General features: G+C 43.4%; 1 protein-coding gene across 1 annotated transcript in view; it reads left to right on the top strand.

The window, feature by feature from the left end:
• snd1 (staphylococcal nuclease and tudor domain containing 1) overlaps positions 1 to 22,123 on the top strand; it is an 89,504-nt gene that overhangs the window by 4,971 nt on the left and 62,410 nt on the right. The window contains exons 10-16 of the mRNA XM_088406614.1: positions 2,931 to 3,035; positions 8,504 to 8,605; positions 13,595 to 13,695; positions 13,782 to 13,892; positions 14,974 to 15,046; positions 17,402 to 17,543; positions 20,889 to 20,998. Of these exons, the coding sequence (XP_088262740.1) occupies positions 2,931 to 3,035; positions 8,504 to 8,605; positions 13,595 to 13,695; positions 13,782 to 13,892; positions 14,974 to 15,046; positions 17,402 to 17,543; positions 20,889 to 20,998 (744 nt within the window). The remainder of the gene's footprint in view (positions 1 to 2,930; positions 3,036 to 8,503; positions 8,606 to 13,594; positions 13,696 to 13,781; positions 13,893 to 14,973; positions 15,047 to 17,401; positions 17,544 to 20,888; positions 20,999 to 22,123) is intronic.

Raw genomic sequence — 22,123 nt, 5'->3', positions numbered from 1 at the left:
CACCAAACTAAAAATGAATAAAAGCCAACCCATTGCGCTCCCCTGACACTTGTTTTTTTTTTTTTTTTCTTTTCCTCTCTCACCACAAACAAAGCTTGACGGCCACCTTGAAAGAGTTCCCCGTCCAATTAGGCCCAGAATCGCTGGCTCATGCTGCTTAAAAGCCTGGCACATATTAGCTTTCGAGGTTATTGGCCGGGGCCTTGGAGGAGGAGAGGAAAATGTCCTCAATGCAGAGTACACTCCCTCCTACTTGTCAGCACATATGATCTTAAATGGAGTCAGATGGACAGCACAGTCGGTGTAAGATAATATTATATATTTCCACATCATCTCAGCCCCCCTTCATTACTGCCTTCACTGGATTCATTTTTCTCAACCAACAGAGTAGAAAAATATTAAACACCCCCAAAGTCTCCCTCCAGACTTTTTTTTCTTTTTACTCTTCTGATTTAATTCACGGCTTGCCCGAGGCTTACATAAACGCCGGCGATCAAGGGAGCTCGCTTAATGAATGCGCACAAAAAATGCGGAATAAAACATTTATGTTGTCTGTTAGATCTCCCAAAAAGATGGTCTGGGGTGTGCCAGGTGATATTTGCTGCTTGGAAAAGGAACAAACCAAAGCTGTTCACCTCTGCATGATTTCAAAGTTCAAAGCGCTCATCTGGTTTGTAGCTTGTGACGTGAATATGATGCAGATAACTGCATTTGCTACGTTGTAGCTCTTGTAACAGCTACAAGAAGAAAACGATGTTTTGGTTCTCTAAAATTATCAGCAAATTCAATTATCCTATCAAATTATTTTTTTTAGTTATAGTCGTAATCATGTGATTTATGCCATCTGTCCCTGGTGCACATCCCTTCATCCATCAATTTGTCCGTCTCATTCCCCTATTTTTTTCGCTTCCTATTACCCGACTGATGGCTAGATAGTGGTGGGCCGTAGAAGGGCCAATCCCCACAAGTCAATCCTGCTGACGCCTCTTCACTTTTTTTTTTTTTTTTTTTTTTTTATATCTCAGACTGGATGTGGGCCATGTCCCAATAGTCCTCCCCTTCCCTCCCTCAGTTAAAAAAAAAAAAAATCCAAGGTGATAGAGTGAAAATGATGTGGCGTAAAAGGCTTTTTAGTTACCTTTCAACAATCTAATTGGATAACATTAAAAAACAAAAATCAGACTGTGGTCAATATGGTTACGCTTATTTGTTGCTGCTCCTCATATGTGCGACTTGGTCACCGGAGGCAGTACAGAGCGCTTCATAAATGTCTAGATTCTAAAAATTCTGGTTACCAAACGCCTCTACGGAAACATATTGTCTCTTGTTACAAAGGAAAATTCAGGATACAAAAGGCCAAAATTGCCGGCGTTATTATGAGACACCAGCTTTGGCTCGAACGTGACTCAAGCTGGTAATTTTATTTTTTTACAGTTTGTTATATTTGTTACAGTTTTAGATGCATTTTTATAATTTATCCCTGCATTTTTCCCGGTTGCTGCAGGCAACTTCTTCCTCTACCAGCAGGTTAAAAGCACTTTTTCACTGTGCTGTGATAGCTCTTGGCCACTGCAGATGTCTTTCACGGTAGCAACCAGTAGGTGGCAGTAGAGTGCCACCTCTGCAAGCCCCTTGAGTGAGGCCATGAGTCACACAAAGTCTCCCGCCACTTCCCGCCCCCAACTCCCCCACCCTCCAATCTTTGTCATATCAGATGACACGGCGCCATCCTCCATCTTTGCTCCTGCTATTCAGGGCGTGGATCTGTCTTTCCACCCCCTCCCTTTTCCCTAATTAGCCGCTAAATGCCTTATTTACGTGCACGGGGCCGCCCAGTGACCTTGTGTAGGCTCGCTGATAAGCATGTGATGTATCGGCCAGTGGGCCCGGTATAATTCCTGCTCCCCGCTGGCTGTTGGGCTTGATTATTTTGAACGAAAAATGAGGCTCCCGTCGAGCCTGCGTTTTGCCTTTTTAGTGTTACGCATATTTTCAGTTACACGCACACGCACACACATGCACATCTACTATGTTTTTCCCCCTCACACCTTAGCCAATATCACCATCAAGTTCCCTGTTAAGACTCCCCTATGTTTGTTGGAAAAAGCTGTCTATTAAGATCCCATGGTTTTTATTTCTCATAATAAATGTCTTATTGTCATCCAGGTATGTGTGCAAATGTATGGCCACTAAACAAAAAAATCTCAGCAAGATTTTCATGATGATTCTGCTAAGGACCCAAAGGCACTTTACGGTTGCTATGAGCCACCTGCTAGTTTGCACTGTGTCAAGTGATTGATTTCTCCATTTTTGGCCTCCTTCCTCCCCTGTTGTGGGTTGAACCCAATCTGGGAGGGTAGGCCTTCTCTAATTTATTTATTTATTTTTTGAATAGAACGCTCACGTTTTACACGCCACTTCATTGCTATTCATGACTTTAAATGATGACTTTTCATCCGGAGAGATTTGCATAATTTTTCCCAGCAGACTTGTGTGACTCAAGTTATTTGGTCAGCGGGCACCAGAGCCTCCGCACGGCGAGCTACGCTAATGTGGTGTGCTAGTAATAAAATAATGGTGTTTTTGACCAATGTAGCCAACCCAACCGCTCGCTGAATTTGTGTCTCGTCCCATCCCGAGGAGCCATTGACGTATTTTTGTGGGTGGCACAATCAGATCAGCAATGGCTGTCCTTAGCTAAACTTGCGGATATTTCTGTGAAATATGGCTGTACGCTTGGGGTTCCAGCAGCAACATAACGCTTTCCCGGCCAATCCCCGACAGCTTGTTTGTGTTTTAAATCTCTCGTCTCAGGATCACGCGGTGTCCCCGAGCCGTCCTTCAAACCTCGGCGGGAATGTCCCTTTCCCATCCTAAATCACTTAGTATGTTTTGATTTAACCCTCTTGCTCATTCTCTGCCTTTTGCAGGTGATGCAGGTTGTCAATGCCGACGCCATGGTGGTCAAATTGAACTCGGGAGAGTACAAGACCATCCACCTGTCCAGCATCCGTCCCCCCAGGATCGAGGGCGAGGTACGACAAAACAAACACACACACAATAATAAAGGTGTCTTACTGTGGCCTCCGGACTTTGATTTTATTTCTGAATTTTACTGACTTGTATGATTTACTGTGATTTTTACGAGAGATGGGATGAGATCTCGCGCGACGAGATCTCGCGAGATCGAACGCCACGTGATTCATTTCCTTTTCTTTTGTTTTTAATTGCCATGCCTTCCGTGTCTCGTGACTGCGTGTTATCTGTTGTATTTGTGTGAAATTGTCACTTGTACCGTATTGCGTCCTGATTTTATGTTTGGAAGAGAATCGCGCGATTACACATTCGTTAACGTTGAGATTTGTGCTATCATTGTTGGCCGCTAGAGGTCCCCATAAACCATATAAATATTTATTTGTCGCCAATAGGCTTTCAATGTGGGTACAAGTGTAATATTAATACTGGCTTAATGATGAAAACTACACACTAGCGCATTATGCACACACTGCTTGGTTACCTCACATGGCAACCTTCTCCGCTGTATCCAAGCTGCTCTAGTTTAAAAAAAAAACAAAACAAACCAACGTGTCAATAAAAAAGGCCAGCAATAAATATTGAAATGTCTCATGCCAATAATAACAATAGTGTGGGCTTATTTGTTATTTTTGCAGTCCCTGTCTGCAAATGAAAGCCTTTTCAGTGAGTCATCGCATTGCATCTCACAATAGCCGTTATTACCTTTATTTATTTATTTTAGTTAGACATGATACTGATGTCCTTCATGACTTAAAATAGAAACTCAAAAAATCACCCGGAAAACCTGTCTAGCAAATATTATAGTATCTTCTCACGAGATAAAACAACGACTTATGAATGGATTGTCTTTCCACTATAGAGTGGCGGTCTTTCCTCGAGGGCACTCACTTTAATGTTTGGTGACACGTTTTTTAATAGAAGTTGTTCACCAGAATCCTGCAGGGTGAGCTTTGTTAGCGATGACCACCCGCCTGCCATCCAGTTGGTTCGGCTTGCTGTCGCCATGGCAGCGGCGCGATGGCTCGGTAGCGCTCGCCTGGTGAGAGCAATCTGAGGGCGACGTGCCTTTTATTGATTTTTTTTTTTTAATCAAAACATGTTGCATATTTATCGCAGATTGTGATTGTCAATGGTGGCCCTACCGAGCTTTGCCATGAGCTGAAAGCATGGCAGAATCGTAAAAGTCAACACATTTATGGCCCGTTAGCCTTGTTAGACGTCACGCTGATGGACGCTCGCCCGCGGGATAGGGCCGAGCGAGAGGTCACAGCAGGTGCATTTCTCGCTCGACACGTTTTGACACGGCGTCGGCCGTCGACAGTGAGCCGGCACAGGAAGATGGATGGAAACATGAGACGTACGCCGTTTGAGTCACGTCGGTGATTTGAAGGGGGCAATGAATGTCACGAGATGCAATTTGTTGCACAGTAAAAAAAAAAAAAAAGTCACAAGGAATAGTTGCTCTGTTAAGGTTTGTGGCCATAATTAGCTACTGCAGCTAACTTCCTTGGCTAACATTTTTTCCGCACAGAGGTCTACGCTCTACTAAATTTGTGATTATTTGAGCATTTTACAAGCATAGTTGTGCGTATTTAGCCGGGTTAGCAAGGCCAAACGCTGCGTTAGCGGCGCACTGATGAAGTGTGACAGCCCCTCCGACCTCGCCTTTTGCTTCTTTTAAAGCCCCCCGTCCACCCTAATTCTCCGCTCCCTCTCTCCTGTGATGATTACAGTAATTGTTATGAGATTAACACATGGCTGCACCGGTCATGTTTCCTCTCACTATTATCACAACGGCACTGTTATTTCCATTTTTTTTCTTCCCCCTCTTTCAACCCGCTTTTGACTTTTTTTACTTTTTATTTTGCGGTCGGTTTGCTTGCAGTGTTTTAAAAAGAAAAAAAAGTGAAGAGGGACATCAGTGCCACACAAGTGACTCATTGTTAACTCCTGCCTACTTGCTTGCATGCGGCTTTTTGTACCCATGAGCTTTTTAAGGAGGGTTGAGGACATACTGCGTCGTTGTATAAAGCTCACACTTTGCCAACTGGTCCAAAACACCATATTTTGCTAATATCTTGGTCTATACTGGTCTTACTTATTTCGTTTTCGATTATTATTCAATAAACGATGTGGTTATCAGTCTACCGCCCTAATGAAAATAAAACAGGAAAAAAAAAAACTTGACTTGTACTCTGAGAAAGGATTTTCGGGCCTCGGATGAATAAAAACAAAACATGAAACTACTAAACCGTTTTCATCAGAGTGCTTCAGTTCTATTTTTGCCCCAAATGCACTTTGCCCCCCCCCCCGTCTCTCCAAATCCGAGCATTCTGCCACGACATGTGTGTGCCCACAGCGCACCCCCGGCCTGGCGTGACATGTCTTGACCCCTTAATTTAGGACGAAGATGACACTGGATGGGAGGGAGGAAGTGGGGGCAGCCCAAGACCTGAGTCACTGGTGCACCATTTTGTTGTTGTTGTCATCCCCCCCTCGCTACTGCCCTTTAGTATGAGCTGACAGTGCTATGCATGTAATGGACTGGACACCACTTGTGTTTTGAAATGCCACTGTAATATTGTATTTTATGGAAGGATACGGTAATAACTAGGGATGGGGCGCAAATCCCACAAGACGAGATATCTCACAAGGGAGACGGAGTTTTTGCAAAATGTTTAATCTAAAATAATGCAGAATATACGTTTTTCTTTTTCCTTAGCAGACGGTAGCAAAATTCTGTTGCATCAAAGTCATCCGACTGCTCTCGGTAGCCAGCGATGTAGAACACTTGAGCGCTGATACGTATGACTATTTTTTTTACATGAAGCAAATCAAAACTCTTCTGTAAGGCACAGGAATAGTAGTTGTTTCTATTGCCTGGAAGCAAATACTTCTTTTTGTTTATTCAGTGCATCCAAAATGTCCAAAAAGCAAAAACATGCACAATATCCTCCCGATGTCAATCCTTCACGAGTTGTGCCTTCGCCCTTGACGCACATTTGCGGCTGTAGCATCCAGCCAGTGTCATGCTGCTCCGCAGGAGTCAAAGACCATTCCTGAGCAGTGGCGGCTAATTTGGGACGAAGGGAATTTACCCCAAATAGAACAAGAGCTTCCCCCGCAGGACAGCCAGCGCAAACTGCTGTTACTGGGTCACACTTTGAGACACACGAGCCGCGATGCCGCCCCCGCCGCCGCCCTCCCCACGCTCGCCTGTCGGCCTTTCCTCTCCTTCCCTGGGCGGCATTAGTGCGGTTTACGGGTGATGTGCTCAGACTTAGTCTCGTCACGGTAATTTCACCACGCCAACATTGTCACTTTGATCTCATATCTCGGCCCATTGTCGGAGGCGGCGAGAATCGCTTGCGTTTTCGGGGGCAGGGATGCAAATGTCTCAGGTGACGCAGCATGTAGCTCATTGTCGCAGTTTTTATTCGTTACTGTAATCCACCAGTTCATTGCCGGTGACATATATTGCCAAGCATGATTTAGCAGGTCAGTGAGGAAAAAAGGGCTCGCCAAAACAGATGCGCAGTGTTGGATATGCCATCAGCACAGATTTTGAGTCGAAGATGGATTAGGTTGTGAATTTTGGCTTGACGAATGAATGGAGGGAGTGAAATGCACCATGATGGAAGTCAGGGAATGTTTATGAACCTCACGCTCAGAGGAAGTAGAAAATTTGTGCTTGTCTCAATTAAGTATTTGACAAAAAGTGTAAATTCTTTACACTTTTTGGTCAGGAACTGATGGTTTTTGTGAAACCAAAAAAAAAAAAAAAAAAAACAAAACCCCCCGGAAAAACTCAATTCAATTTTTACACCTGAGTTCAAGTTTTAGGTAAGGTTATTAATTGTACAATACATACTTATCAAATTAATTATCTACAATTATTGCTGAAAATGGCCAAATAAGTAAAGTAATTGTTATTAGGAAATAACCTGTGCTCGAAAGGACCAGCCTGATGTCATTTACTTGAAATACTTCCTGACCTTGACATCGCTATAATTATTATACTAATAATAAGCAAGGTACTTGAACGGCGGCATCGTCAGCAATACGTTTTGCTCTCGCTCTACGTCGTCTCATTTTCATGTCCTCTCCCTCCGCTGCCTCCTACCTTGTCGCGCAGCTTGCCATTAACCTTCTAAAAGATCGAGAAGTGCTACCTTTTGTCATCACCCGCGTCCCCTCCTCCCATCTCCCTGCGCCTAATTGGCTTAGAGAGCTGACATTTACAGCCCTCGGTGACACGGCTGTCTTTCCGCAGCAAAATGGCTTATTAGTCCAGAAGGGATTCTTTTCCTTATGGTTTTTTACGCATCCCTCCATCCTTTTTACTTTCCCCATGAAGTTAGCCTCCCGTTTCGAGTTCTCTCCGTCCAGCCCCCTCAGGATGCACACAATCATCTGGAATTAAATGTGCTGCCCTAAAATGAAGGATTTCCATTTATTAAAAAAAAAAAAAGGCAGGCTGTTCTGAGGTTAGCTTCGTGAAGAACTTTGTGAGGCACTCTTACATTTTGCCAACACCGCTCATGTAGCAGGTCAATCTGACCCTTTTATTGGCGAATTAAAGAAAAAAAAAAAACGTGGAAAGAAATGAGTGATTTATTCATCTAAAATCGTAAGCTATTTGAGATAATGGAGTCGTTACTCTATTTACCGAAATTGTTAGTGATGAAGTATTATGATTCTTTTGTCTCTTCTGGCACTTAAGGATAAGTACCGGTAAACTTTCCTTGGGTCAAGATGACCCAGAAGATATAAAAACCAAAAAATGTACAATTGGTTATACAATTTGTCAGTGTCGCTTTGGAAATGGCAGGTTGTTATCAACATTTGTTGAAAAAAAAAAGGTTTTAAATAATGGTGACTTTCCAAATTGCCAATATTGTTATCATCCCTTGCCTAACCCAAAAGGCAGAAAGGAAATTGGAAACAAACAAAATGACGTCAGTAAGAACTCATAATTGTGCTCTTTCTCAACCATATTTAGGGAAGTTATTTGAAGCTTCATTATGTTGTACGTCACCGGCACATGAATGAACGGGAATTATCAAAAAGGCTTGTGCGCTCTTCTCTTTGTCAATGAAACAATGGCCAAGTTCCTAGAAACACAAAAAACAGGAAACTGTCCACCGGGCGCTCATTGTGTCCTCGTTAGAGCCTGTCTTTATTTCCCAACTGCTTCATTGTCATTTCTTTGATTATTAGTTTTATTATTATTATTTTTTTTTAATCCAGCCTGTCACCGAGTGCATGTGTTTGTCTTCTTATGCAGCAAACCTCGGCCTCCTTTCCAAAATGCAAATGGCTTCTATTTGCGGCGCTCGTGTCAGAGCGTGGGCGAGTGTTTTGTGGCAAGTTGTTGTTTTGTGCTGCAGCGGGAGTATGCACAATCGAGCTTATTATGCACCGTATATTGTTCATTCATGACCCTTTTCTCCGCACCTCCATTCAGGAGAAGAACAAGGACAAAGACAAGCGATTCCGTCCGCTCTACGACATCCCCTACATGTTCGAAGCCCGCGAGTTCCTCAGGAAGAAGCTCATTGGAAAAAAGGTGACTTTTTAAAACTCTGAGAGCACGCAAACGCACCTTGGGTTCCACACCGATCTGTTGTTGTGTCAGCCATTTTGTCCCACCAAGATACCCGCAAATGCACTTCAGCCCGTGCTTGAGAGTAAAACTGAATTGCCCGAGCTGCCAATTCAGTTTTACTCTCAAGCGGTGCTGGAGGGAGTTTGCACCACAGTTTGAAAATATCTGTCCTGGAAAAGCAAATTTTATGGACTCATTCATGACTCCCAAGAACAGTCTTTCCAAAAAATGAAAAAATTCACACCTCCCTTTGACGTTGCATTTTAAAACACCCCTTTGTTGTTGTACCTTCAGAAAGTTTGCCCCCTTAATCGATTTCTTATTTCAGTAAGTAAGTTTTGTTGACAAATGTCACGGGGGAGCTTAAACCACAGTTTAGAATCGGTGTCCTGGAAAACCTTTTGTGATTTTTTTTTTTTTTGGACCTTTTCCGATCCTCCATGGCACTTGTAATGTTGCGCACCCCCACGCATAGCTCCAATTTGAAAATGCCCATAGTTTGTGTGAATGGTGAGTCTTCGTTGCGCAGCGGAAGCCGCGGGGCTCGCCATTGGCTCTGCGCACCCTTTTAAACAAGTGGTGTTGATTTGCCCCTCTTGTGTGTATTAATCTTCTGTGCCGGTGGACCTCGGGGGGGCCGCCATCATTTACTCAGCAGCACGCCACTGCCGCCAAGCTAAAGAGCACTTCAGTCATGCGCGTAGGCCCCCAACGCTGTTTGAACAGCATTGCTACACCAACCACATAGTGTCACCATTTACCTTTTCCAAAACTGCCTTATTAGTTCACTTTGATCATTTATATTCAATCGCATCCTCTCATCTGTCGTTTTTAATCATCCTTGTTAAAATGGAGATGCAAGATGGCTTTGAACAATGGCTCTCTTTGTAACCATTGTGCTAGGGGATAATGGCGGCGTGCGTGGGGAAGGAATAACTAATTTGTTTTTTAAAGGTGCGAAAACACAATACAACCTGGCACTACGATGTGTTGGTCCAGTGTGTGTCTCCAGCTTCGACGTAAACAACGCACGCAAACACACTTCTAAAACGGCATCCTCTTCTAGAAGGCCGGAGAAGAATTGACTTGGAGTACCTTTTTAAGGTCTTGTTTAATTGAAGCGCGCATCCTTTCTATACACTGCTAAATCAATAGCTTTCAAGAGCTCTGGGCATATTGGATCATTGTCACAGCGGCACAATAAAAAGGTCTCATTCTGAATTTTTGCACGCTGTCGTTTGGCAAATGCCAATGCAGGCTTGTTTTGATAGTTAGCGTTCTCAAAAAATACAACGAAAGAACCCCAGCACCCCACCTCCCCCCGTTTAAAGCCAAGATTTCAGCTCTTCCACTCTGTTGTTAGAAGTTAACATTTTGCTTTTTTGAAGTTGTCAATGCTATTGCATTTTCAACTCTACAGTCGGACAAGATGCAAACATTTCCCTAGTTTTGACAGAACAATAAACACTTTGAAAACCTTTCAGAGTACCTTGTTAGCGTTTCACTTTTAGTCTAAATGAATAGTCAAAACAGAGTAAATCAGTCCTTCGAAAACATAGAGTCCTGTATTAATGAACCTGTGTTTTCAAGTCTTTTTATGTTTCAATATTGTGCTTTTTGGTGTCAAACCTTGCAAAAGGCAAAAAAAAGCAACATTTCAGCTGCCCCCCAAAAAAAAAAAAAATAGAAACCTTCTCTAAGGTGGCAGCCACTTCGGTGGCCTTGGCAACCGGGAAAGAATTAGTTTGGATTAAATCATCACTTGCCTGCTTTTGAATGCGTGTTTATTTCCCAGCATAACGTCTTAACCCCCCGGAGGCTTTCATGTTCATCTGCGCTACCTTGACCTACTTGGGAGTAGTGTCGGGCGGAGGCAGGTGCGAGAGCGCACCGCTTTGCGTTTTGGGGAGTTTTAGTCGACCCACTTGCTGTCATGCTGCCTCTGAAGCACTAAGCCTCATGGAGGAGCGTTAGTAGACAGGGACCAGATCTGCATGGAATCTATTTTTATAGCCAAGGATAATTAGCTTTGACCTATTCGTGTATGATGAGAGTCACCTTCTGAAGCGCAAAATCCCGTCCAGTCACAAGGTTGACTTGGCACATTTCCCTTTTGCTCGTATCTTAAGATCGGAGTGCAGCACTGAGAAAACAAGCTCCACTAAACCCTCCTGGACATTACTCAGCATTAAAGCGCAAGTAGCGGCGCGCTTAAGCTCAAAGCCACCACGGCGCTTCAGCGGAATAGAGCGCAGCTCGCTCGCCATTAAAGCTGCTATTCATCATCCCTGCAAGGAAACCGTCGTGATTTTCATCTCTTATCAGTTACGTTGCATTTGCATATTCAATTTTCCTTTCAGCAATATGGGTCCCAGGTTTGATTTCTGAGGATGATTAGTGCGTTTTCGTGTTGAGAAAAAAGATTGGTAAAACTCATAGTGGAGCCTCTAAAGTGAACCATTTTTTAGTCATATTTCAACGCAGTAAATAAATTAGATTTTTACTATATATATATATATATATATATATATATATATATATATATATAGAAGCAGCTCTATTTTTCTTTCCCTTGTCATTTTTTGTCTTGTGTGTGCGTGTGTGTTGGTAGGTATGGTATATCTTTGCCCTACCTGAAATGCCTGTGTTTGCATAGTGACATAATCCCACAAAGATTCATTTGACTAACTTTATAAGTAGCGCTTGTTGTGTATGATTGGGTGTCAGCAGCAGCAGTAGCGGGGGAAAAAAAAAATCCAATGGAGATGTTGCATTAAGCCACTTATCAGGCTTGAGCACATTCGGATAATCCTGCAGGCTCAAAAGTGGCTCCTGTTATATGCAGCTGCTCATGCGTTTGCACTGTTAGCGCTACGTCTGAAGAAGTAGAAAATGATGCGGATACGATTGAAACGTGATTTGAGGGGACCGCTTGTAATATAACCCTCACCTTCCGTTGTTTATTGAGAGAGGTTGCGTTCAACTAGAAATACATGCAAAATGTCTTTTGCATGATCACATTTATGGACCAAATTCATACATGCCCTCCCATTATTGATTTGGTTCTCCCATTCTCGCTCAAATATCTGATGTCAAATTTTATACGTGTTTTCAAGAACAAAATCGGTCTCAGTAAAAACCATTAAATTTAAATATATGAAAATCGGACAGTTTGAAGAAATCATTAAAGATCTGCAGTGTGACTTGTGCTTTTAAATTTAACAAGGTCTAAAAAAAGATTAACCATATCCAACAATATGCGCTAAAATGATCTCTTTTGCAACCTGTTCAACGGGCAACAAACATGTCTCACAATTTTTTATTCCCCCCCCTCCCTTTTAATCATCTCATTATATGAGGATCTTTATTTTTCTATTACACATGCCTGACCACGCACGGCCATTTAAATTCAAAGGCAAGCACTGACACAAAGTAGAAAGCTATTGTTTTAATTGCCTCACATTTTAATGCGAATGTCATGAAAGCACCTATCATGTTTTGGCTACGAGGCATCGGAGGATGATTGCAGGGCGAGCGAGGTTAAATGAATTTACGACGCGAAAATAAGACGGGCTTATTTGCATGGCTTCACAATGGCTGCCGGTCGGAGGGTGTTTTTTTGCACACAAACACTAAATTATGTTATTTAATAACTAAAAGGTTTGTCAAAATTTTACTGGTGAAAAATGGACTATTTCCACAAGCGACCTTGATGTTTGTCAGCACCCCCCCCCCCCTTTTTTTTCCTCATACTTTGCACACCATCAGCCAAGATCCAAAGTAAACCATAATGAGTTCATTACTGCGACACGAGCTGCCGTGCTTCACTGAAGAAAGATTTCATTAGTGACACCACGATGGAACTTATTAGCAGAAGAGACAAAAACAAACCTTTCGAAAAAAATAATAATCGTAAATTAAAGTAAACACTCGATGATCACCGCCTGTCGTTTTCAAGTTGACTTCTTCATTACGATTCCACCGGGTCGACATAAAGCTATTTAAATAATCTGCTTTGGATCAGTCTGATTGCACGTTTTTAATATGATTTGAGTCTCAAACGTTGCGAAGTCTAAATAGCATGAGAGCAACAGAATTTTACACAGAAACCAGACGGGGATGATGCAGGATTTCATACATCTTCGCTGCAGTGCTTCTCAATTATATGTGGTAAATGTTGCCATGTGAAATATATTTTTTTCAGCCAGGTCGCCCATAAACAGGGCAAAGTATTTTTGGATGAAGGGATGGTGCCATCAGTGGGTCGTTAAAACTTTGGAACTCCACTAGTAGTCTCGGTCAGCGGTGTCAAACTCATTTTTATCATGGGCCACATTGCAATAATTTTACATTTTTAGCCATTACTTGGAACATAACATACAATACTAGCCTACAACACACAAGATGACACAAGTATGTTGCTGTTCATGGTTTCAAAATAAAGGCAGGAAATGCATGTGTCAGCCTGATTTGGTTTACACAGATTTACATTGAGGTTCTCCCCCTAAAAAAAAAGTGAATTGCGTGTACGATTCAACTCCACTCTCCCCTTTGTGAGCGGCAAACTTGTACCACGTAGTGAAAGCTCTCCGAAAGTCATGTGACAAAAGCCTTTCTCCGGGGTGTTTGCATCAGTCTCTCTGGAGCTGTGTGGCGAACACAGTGCAGAGTCATGCGGGTTCTCCACTGTGTATGTGTTCTTGTGCCCACACACAACCGCAATCATCCTCTTGGGAAGTCTGAGCTCGTGCCTGACATGATGCACACTGACTGGGGTGACCTTGAGAACTTCCCCTTCCTCCGCCGCCCAAGCCAAAACACCCCCTCCAACACCAATTACTATTACTTACATGTGTGCTTCCTACGGGTACATTTTAGTTGCCTTTTTCATATATAAATATATATATATATATATATATATATATATATATATATATATTTTTTTTTTAGGTCAACGTGACAGTGGACTACATCAGAGCGGCCACCGGCCCAGGCGAGAGCACCCCAGCCTTCTCAGAGCGCACCTGTGCTACAGTCACCATTGGTGGGATGTAAGTGGTATTTCACCATAACGACTGATATGCGGGGGGCCCTGGGGTTACGGGTTATTTTTTTCATGCTCATTTCTTGCCCACAGTAACATCGCAGAGGCTCTGGTCAGCAAAGGCCTGGCCACGGTCATCCGGTACCGACAGGACGACGACCAGCGCTCTTCGCACTATGACGAGCTCTTGGCTGCAGAGGCGCGGTGAGCAAGGAACCATAAAAGCTGCGCGTTCAGTCGCTAATCGTTCTCGCAAACAATCTCAGCATACGCGCGACCTTGACTGTCAGGATTTTGACGAAATGGACTTTAAGCTCGAGGGTTCTAGTTCTCCATTCATCCAAAGTGGCGTTTTTAATTGCGCAACACAACCCATCAATTTCTTTTTCTTTTTCCCCGTGAAACGTTTGGTCTATCTCAAAACTCACAGACACACATCAGTGTGCCCAAATGCTGGTTCCCTTTATACAGCTGCTATGAATATAATTATATGGAGGTGGAGTGGGGAGATTTAGTGCAAGCTTTATTACTGTGCCATAGATTAAGATCTGGCTATAGGTAGAGCAGATGCAGCTTCCTTTTATAGTCCGCTTTCTCTTTTTCACTCTCTGTGCTGCTGCCGCTGCTGCTGCTTCTTTTCCTTTTCTCTCTTCTTGCACCTTGCTTTTCTGTCCTTCTTTGGTTTTCTCTTTTCCAACTCCCGCTTAATCTCTCCCTCCCCCAGCGGGGGTCTTATTAGAGCTGATGAGAGGTTTCTGTCTTTAGGCCTGCTTGTATTTTTAGTGCCTTCAAGGAACCTCCCTTCCTCTCCATGCCAGCGATTAAACGCATATTTATCCATGGTATGTAACACGTTGGAGAAAAAGCGGAAGGCGGCGTGCATTCCCTTGCTCTTGAGGCTTTTAATATCACAGATTCATACCGAATTTGCAGGGACCCGTTCCCTTTCCAACAATACCCTTTTGCGTTGACCCAGACCTAGTTATTTCTAAGATAGAAACCATATTTTTGCTGAAACCGTGGCTCCCAAACCCGTCTTCCACTTGACCTAAAATTTGGAGTTCAGTGTTGTGCCATCACTACCATTAGATATACCAAGTTTAAATAACATTGAAATTTGCCGTGTGTGTGGAAAAGATGCAATGATAAAGACACCAAACTGAGGAACTATTTACATTCAGGTTGCACTATGAGTAGGGTGGTAAAACTTGTAAAATTAAGATTTTTAAGAAAAATAGCTTATTTTGTTCTCATGTTTCTTTGGTTTGCTTTGTTTTGGTTACAGTGCCATCAAAAACGGGAAGGGGCTGCACAGCAAGAAAGAGGTTCCCATTCACAGAGTGGCAGATATCTCCGGGGTAGGTCTTTCCGAGCGACTTTGCAGGGATTGTGTCCAAAAAGACATAGTCTGACAGTTAGGAGAGTAAAGTGTCTCATGCTTTATGTATGAAAGTTTTTAATTTGTGACCCACACTATGTGAAAGTCCCACACGACCAGCACAAACCTGTACCTCTTTATTAAAATTCACACTTGCTGTAGTGGCCATTATGCCTCGACACGTGTCGTCGAGGCAACTCTTATACATTTTAATGAACCACTTTAATAGTCCAGGCCGCCAAAGACTCTAAATTGAACTTTGGGAACATTAGCGCCTCATTGTCTCTGTCACTTGAGCGCTCTTGTAACATCGCACTCGCGGCCACTCGAGAGACATTTGGGCAAATTAATTAGGCTCTCGTCTTTTTGTGTAAGTTTGGGTAGTCCAGTTGCATTTTTGCCGTATTTATTCCGTGCAAACTTGCAGCGCTATGCAAATGACATGACGGGGCGAACGCAATGCTGACGGTGCGAGAACCGTGCCTCCTCATCCCCGACCAACGCGACTTAAGCCGCAATGCAAAGTCGATGTGGCCTGAGTAATTGCAGCCGGTGGTGTAGCCGCTGCTCAATAATTAATTAGCTTTAATAATGGAAGACCAAAGCAATATAGACTGGTACCTTGACTTAAGAGTTGAATCTGTTATGTAAGCAAGTTTGTAACTCAATTTACTTGAATATCAAGTCACTGTGTGTTGAAGTCGGCTCAGCGAATGTTTACAAGTAGCATAATAAAAGAACGAAAATAGCTACCAGTACAAGGCCCCTTTCCCTTCTTTCAAGCGCTACACGCCCCCACACACACAAAAATACACTGTATCCCTATATGTCAGCTTAGAGATAATATACATGCGGTGGGTGTCTTCCGTAAATAGAGCCGGCATGCTTTGTGCACGCACGCCAAACGTGCGAGACTCAGCAGAGTGGATAAAGCACTTGACTCACCTCGTACCTCCTAGAGGTTGCGTAATGATCTCCCCTATCATGTGCTGAGCTAGGCTGCGTCCCCACCCACGCGCCGCAGCAATCGTGTCGGCGTGAACAAGAGAGCGCTCGCTTCGTTCCGCTCCCACTCGAGTGGCTACTTTGGACCGTAGTGGGTGCAGTTCGGGCGGGGGACTCCCACCGAGCGCCGCGGGAACGATAAAGCGCAGCCTTGTGTTTCTCATAGGGCTAGTGCTAACGCGTTAGCTGCAGTAGTTAGTGCATGACATCATCACATGGAAACCAAATAAAGGACTGTGGATTACTGTCATTATTCGGCCTTGCCTTATCAAAATGCTCGACCAATCGGTGCACTATTGTGTTGACCAACTTCCTTTCGATACCATTCAAGTATAGCTATTTTAATAACTTTAACATTGTGGCAAACTTCTCAGTTAAATGTCGTCAGTTAAATCGGTGCATATCAGAATGTTGCATGGGAAGAAATCCATTTTTTTGGGGGGGACATGGGTCAAAATTGTGACCCGGCCCTCAGGTACAAGCTATTTCGGTTTTCTCAACTTCTTTCACGCTCTGCAGTGCGTCTCAATCTTCCGCTTGGATATCATATCCAATGCTGTTGACATGGCAATTGGACGGATCAGTTATTTTGAGGGGTTTGCAAGCTCTAACCTGCATCCACTCAACAGAAACGGAATAGGTTTTTTTGGCTTCCTCGTTTGAACACCATCTTCCTTACTTCAGAGCCTTTGCTTCTACTCCCTTGGCTACTGTACAGCATACATAGACACACACACACACACACACACACACACACACACATAGACACACACGCGTACACACAGAAAAACAGAGTCCACCGGGCCGTGACTCACTGGTCTGTTGTGCCTACATGCTTATTGCCTGCAGTAGGCACATATTAAATTATTTTTTTTAGCGTTTATGATTCCTAGCCTCTCTCGCCTGCCCTGCCTGAATACACATGACTTCCCCCCAACCCTCCCCTCTGTGTATAATTTTGGCCCGGGCATAGAAAAAAAAAAACAGCCATGTGAGTCACTGTTGCACACTGAGATAGAGGCAGGATTGGGAATTACTTTGGATTGCATGAGCTTCCAGACGTGTCACTGAGAAGTCGACTTCATTAAGCCTGACTAAGATTTAAAGATGTCTGGGGGAGCAAAAAAAAAAAAAAAAAAGCATCCAATGTCGTCTGTCATGTCTATTTCGGTTGCTTTTGATAAAAAGTTGCAAAACTCTCCCATTTATTACTTCTGCCAACAGACTAGACTGGTGTTGCTTTTTGTTTTCGGCCCCCATTTACCGCCAAAAACGAGAGCTTACTGTATTCTACATCTCACTGTCGGTCTTGTTTTCCCTCATCCGCTAGGAGACACAGAAAGCCAAGCAGTTCCTGCCCTTCCTGCAGCGGGCTGGGCGCTCGGAGGCGGTGGTCGAGTATGTCTTCAGCGGCTCCCGCCTCAAGCTCTACATGCCCAAAGAGACTTGCCTCATCACCTTTCTGCTCGCCGGTGCGTACACACCAAACGAGTGTCGATGTATTCACGCACAAGACTTTTCATTCAAGCCGATGTGCCTTGAGCAGCGTGTTCGTGTTGATAGTTGGGGGAGAGGGGGTGGGCATTCAGCCCCCAAACCTCTTTCATTATACCTACACGAATTCTTGTAGGCAAGAGTAGACTCACAAAAGTCTGAAATATCCATGCATAAAGACGGAAGTCCGCAGTTTTGGTTTCAAGTGGCCATTGTTTTTATTTTGTGTGTGTGCGCCTGCTTGTTTGAAAATTGGCTCTGTAATTCCCCATCTTTTTTGAAAAGTCGGCCTCGGAAACACTTTAATCATCGATTCCTTTGCGTTGGTAGTTCAGGGTGTGTCCCATTCAAATGTCGCACAGTAAAATTTGTACAGTCACTGGATGCTTTTTACTTTGAAAGTCTGACTTTGGGCAGGACGGACTATGCCACTGTTGCCCCGAGAACTGCACAAACCGCAAAATTTAATCGGAAATATTAGTGGTAAATGCATGAAATTGTGGATCCAAGGACACAGTGATGCAGCCAAAACCACTGTGCTCTGGATGTTTAAGCTCCATCTTTTGACCTTTCGCAGCCATCGGTGCACACCGCTGTGCCCAGTGTGTGCGTGGGAAGGGAAAGGTGTGAAGTCGAGGGCAGGCTACAGAAAAGGTAAAATGCAGAAGGGCGAATAACTTGTCCTCTTTGTTATAAGAACCATCTTTTTGGGTACCCCCTCTGTGATTTGTGCCTACCTCTTCTTTTGCGGCGTTTACTTAGTGCTTTTACCTTTTGTCACCACTGATGATATTTGATTGTTTCTGCAATTAAAATTTCCACCTGAAAAAACGGCACATATTTCTAGAAAAACATCACCGTTTGGCCTAATTGCGCGTGGCTCCGTCGTGGATGTATTAATTACTTTTGTCATTTGCTACTGATTGTCTTTGCGAGTCGCTGATAGTTTTTTAATTACATTTTGTACGCTGCCTGCCGCTAGATGAAATGGCAAGACCCTCGCCAATAAGAAATCTGCATGCGAGGATCATTTGACATCTTCTCCTAATAAGACTGCTTAGTATACGCGTATACTTTGCATTTTGTACCAAAGCAAAGGTTATTAGCAAAATGTTGAGAAACCTGTTGGAGCGTGAAAGTCGATTGAAGAAATGAGACAACATGCATTGTCTGTAATATACACATTAGCGCAAATTAGCCCAGAGTGCTACAAATGAACCTTCTTTCCTGTTCTGTTTATTTATAGCGTTCATTCCTATTAGTATCTTGACACTTTTGTGCACAGGCATTAGTGCCCCATTCATTTATTTCTCAGGCTAAATGTCAACTCGCACCCCCCCCTTTTGTCATTACTATGATGTTTCTGCCTAATATAGACGTAATCACAGCAGGCTGCTGTCAAAACAGGTCTGCATTAGTCAGATTTTTTTTTCATTAGTCTTCTTTTCATACTTTATTCAGTCATGGCCTAATGTTTATTCTTCAACCATGCCGTGGGTGGCTGCTGAAGAGATGCAGAGATCTATTACTGATTAGTGTTGACTTGTCTTTGAAGCCACTAGCTTCTTTCGGCTAATTTACCACCAAAAAACGTAACCGTCCACACGGAGGCACCTCAAAAGTTTCCTATTGCAAAACATGAAAACGCCGTTTCAAGTCGGGAGAGGCCGGGGTTGAAGGCAACTTCCGAATCACCTTGCCTTGTTTTCCTCTCCGATACCCGTTGAAAGGCTCCGGAAAGTTCTGACGGGCCGAAGGGGTGGGGCTGTTTGCACAGGAAGGACCAATTCGTGTCGATGAAAGGAAAAAGGTGAAGCAAGAAGCTCAGAAGCGGAGAGGACAGGCCAGCAGATAAAAGCAAAGAGTGCTGTGGTAAAGGGAAGCAAAACTGACATGCTAAAGTGAGCCAGGAATGAAGGCGCCCTGAAACTTTCACGCAGCTTTTATTTATTTATTTTTTGCGGGCGGGGGCGGGCGCCACAGGTGAAGGTCGCTTTGAAAGGTATGTCGAGCAGCAGTCTGTCAAAAGGGATGAGGCAGCTATCAGTCGCCATGCCAGGATTTACTGCATCAGCAAGACGCTATTGCACAGCATCCGGCTTAGAGCCATTTGTCTTTTATTTATTTATTTCTTTAATGCCCTTCATTGTAAAACCATTACTCAAAATGTCTGAAATTTGAAACTGGTTTGAGCTCTGTTTTTAAATGAGTAGAATTGAGTAGAATTGCAGAACAGACGGCCTTTTGAAATTGCTTTGTAGTCATGATTCTTGTCAGATAATTGTCACTTTAAAACTTCTGCCCGCAGCTTTACTAGTTTACTAGTTTTAGTAGTTTCCGATCGTATTGGTGACTGAGCCTTCACAACTTTGTGTGCGTGCCCTTCACCGCGCTAGTCGCATCCCGTCAAATGCATGTCTCAGATGAGATTGAATCATTCTGTAACGTTGCGTCCCGTTGCACTAATTGTGCCTCTGCGAATTCGTAATGAATACACATAGCCAAGTGTCTGTTTGAGGCTAATCTCGGCGTTTGTCATTGTTATTGTTGGGTAGAAATGGTGGAGGGTATTAAAAAGCAACTCCAAGCGTCTTCCGGGACCACATCTGATGATTGATGTGCTGCATGGTGGATTGACATGTTTGCTGGAGGGGCGCTAGTTTGTGTATGTGTGTGTCGCTTGTGATCACTGTAGGTTTTGCTTCTCTTGGGAGGTCACATAAGATGAATCAGCTGTAGTCTGAGCCAGATGTTCTTCTCAGTGACAGGTGGGAGTTATGTAATCACCGGCACCTCTGCGACCGGTCCTCTGTGGGGAGCTTACATTGTTAGCCCTTAGGGACAGCTATTTAGAAACAAATAGATTATTCAGGGAGGAAAAAATATTTGGGTCAGACCCTCCACATCAATCTGTCGATCCCGTCCTCCGAGTTGTACTAGCATGGTTGTCTTTTGTGTAAAAAATATACTTTTTTTCCGATGAAAGAACTCAATCTTTCGTATGGTATCACGCATGTTTGCAAAGACAATATTTTGTCAGCCTTGAAAGATGAGTGTAAATACTCATTGCCTTTTGCGAAAGCACTTAGCACTGAAAGAGTTAAGGGAAACAAACCAGTCCAGCAAATAAGTCTAACTTTATTCATCCAAGATTAGGCACACCGCATGATAGAGGACACTTTTGAGAAAATTAAAAACTCTCAAATGCGCCTTATAGACTGGAAAAAACGTTCGTTTTCTATCAGACGAGGCGGCGTTTGATATGATGGGTATTGACATAGAGAGTATTAACTCCATTGACGTTTTTGTTTTGTGTGACCCAGGTATCGAGTGTCCACGCAGTTCCAGGAACACCCCCGTGGGCATGCAGGTGGCGGAGCCTTTCAGCGATGAGGCCATGCTGTTCACCAAAGAGCTGGTGATGCAAAGAGAGGTAAGAGTTCCCTCCTTCTCCGTGTTGGTGCTAAACCCATCCATTCTGCCTGAGAGTGCATTTTGGTGCAATGATGTGTGACCAATGTCTATTTTACTTTTATTACTTTGGAGAGGCCCCACTTGGATTTAAAAAAAAAAAAGTCTTCTGTTCTTGTTTTGTTGTGCACGCCACCATGTCAAAAATCCAATTTAGCAGAGTGGCGTATTTCATAAAACGAGCAAACGACTGAGGTTTAACTCACTTTATAATCACGGGCTTATCGATTTGTAAATGGAAAAACTAACTGCTCGTGCAGAAAAACATGGAGAGGCAATAAAATATACATGTTGCAAAATACAAGGCAAAATCAGGAACTGAGGTTAGTAAGCGCAACAAATGGAAAAATGGATAAACAAAAGAAGCTGAGCAGCATCAAAGAATCTTACATGCACTTAAAGCTTGACGTTTCCAACCGTCAGTAAAACAGCAACGGGCGGCAAACTGAAATTTCCTTCCAAGTGTGTTCTCACTTCACCTGGTTTCGGATCAGCGCGTTCAGGCTTTAGAAAACTCCATCCACTATTCGCCCGTTCATTCACATGCTAATGGGTTTTTCATAGGAAGCAGCGAATGGACCAAAGCCACGATTGGGGAGCTAGCTATAATCCCACCACCGCTTACTTACTCAGACCACACACACAATTTCCTTCCCCTCTCTTCATCGCTATCTCGGCTTTTAAAGGGCCTTTTTGTATCGGGTGGCTGACACTCATGTCCTTTGGTGTATAATTGTAATGGAAATAGTTTTTTTTTTATGTAGGGGGTTGGGGGATGCACACAGGTTGATAAAGAAAGCCTTGTTGCCTCACGGAGTACGCAAACCTCGTGAGTCAACGCAGAATGTGACAGACCGATGCATTGTTGGTGTAAGTAATACTAACAGGCTAACTTATGCATGTCTCCTGCTTTCTATGCAAAGACTTACTCCAAGTGGATGGTTTGCCTTTGTCTCGTCTACAAATGAGTTTCCATAAGCTGGGGATATATTTGAGAAAGGGAGCTTGTCTCAGCTCGGAAATAGACGGATGTGGGAATTTGCTATACATGTACAAAATTCATAAGGCGTTTAACTATTAACAATTT

Source organism: Hippichthys cyanospilos, chromosome 22 (genome assembly GCF_059441005.1).
Source record: "Hippichthys cyanospilos isolate Australia breed blue-spotted pipefish chromosome 22, RoL_Hcya_1.0, whole genome shotgun sequence".
Taxonomy (NCBI): domain Eukaryota; kingdom Metazoa; phylum Chordata; class Actinopteri; order Syngnathiformes; family Syngnathidae; genus Hippichthys; species Hippichthys cyanospilos.
This window is presented reverse-complemented; position numbering and strand designations above follow the sequence as displayed.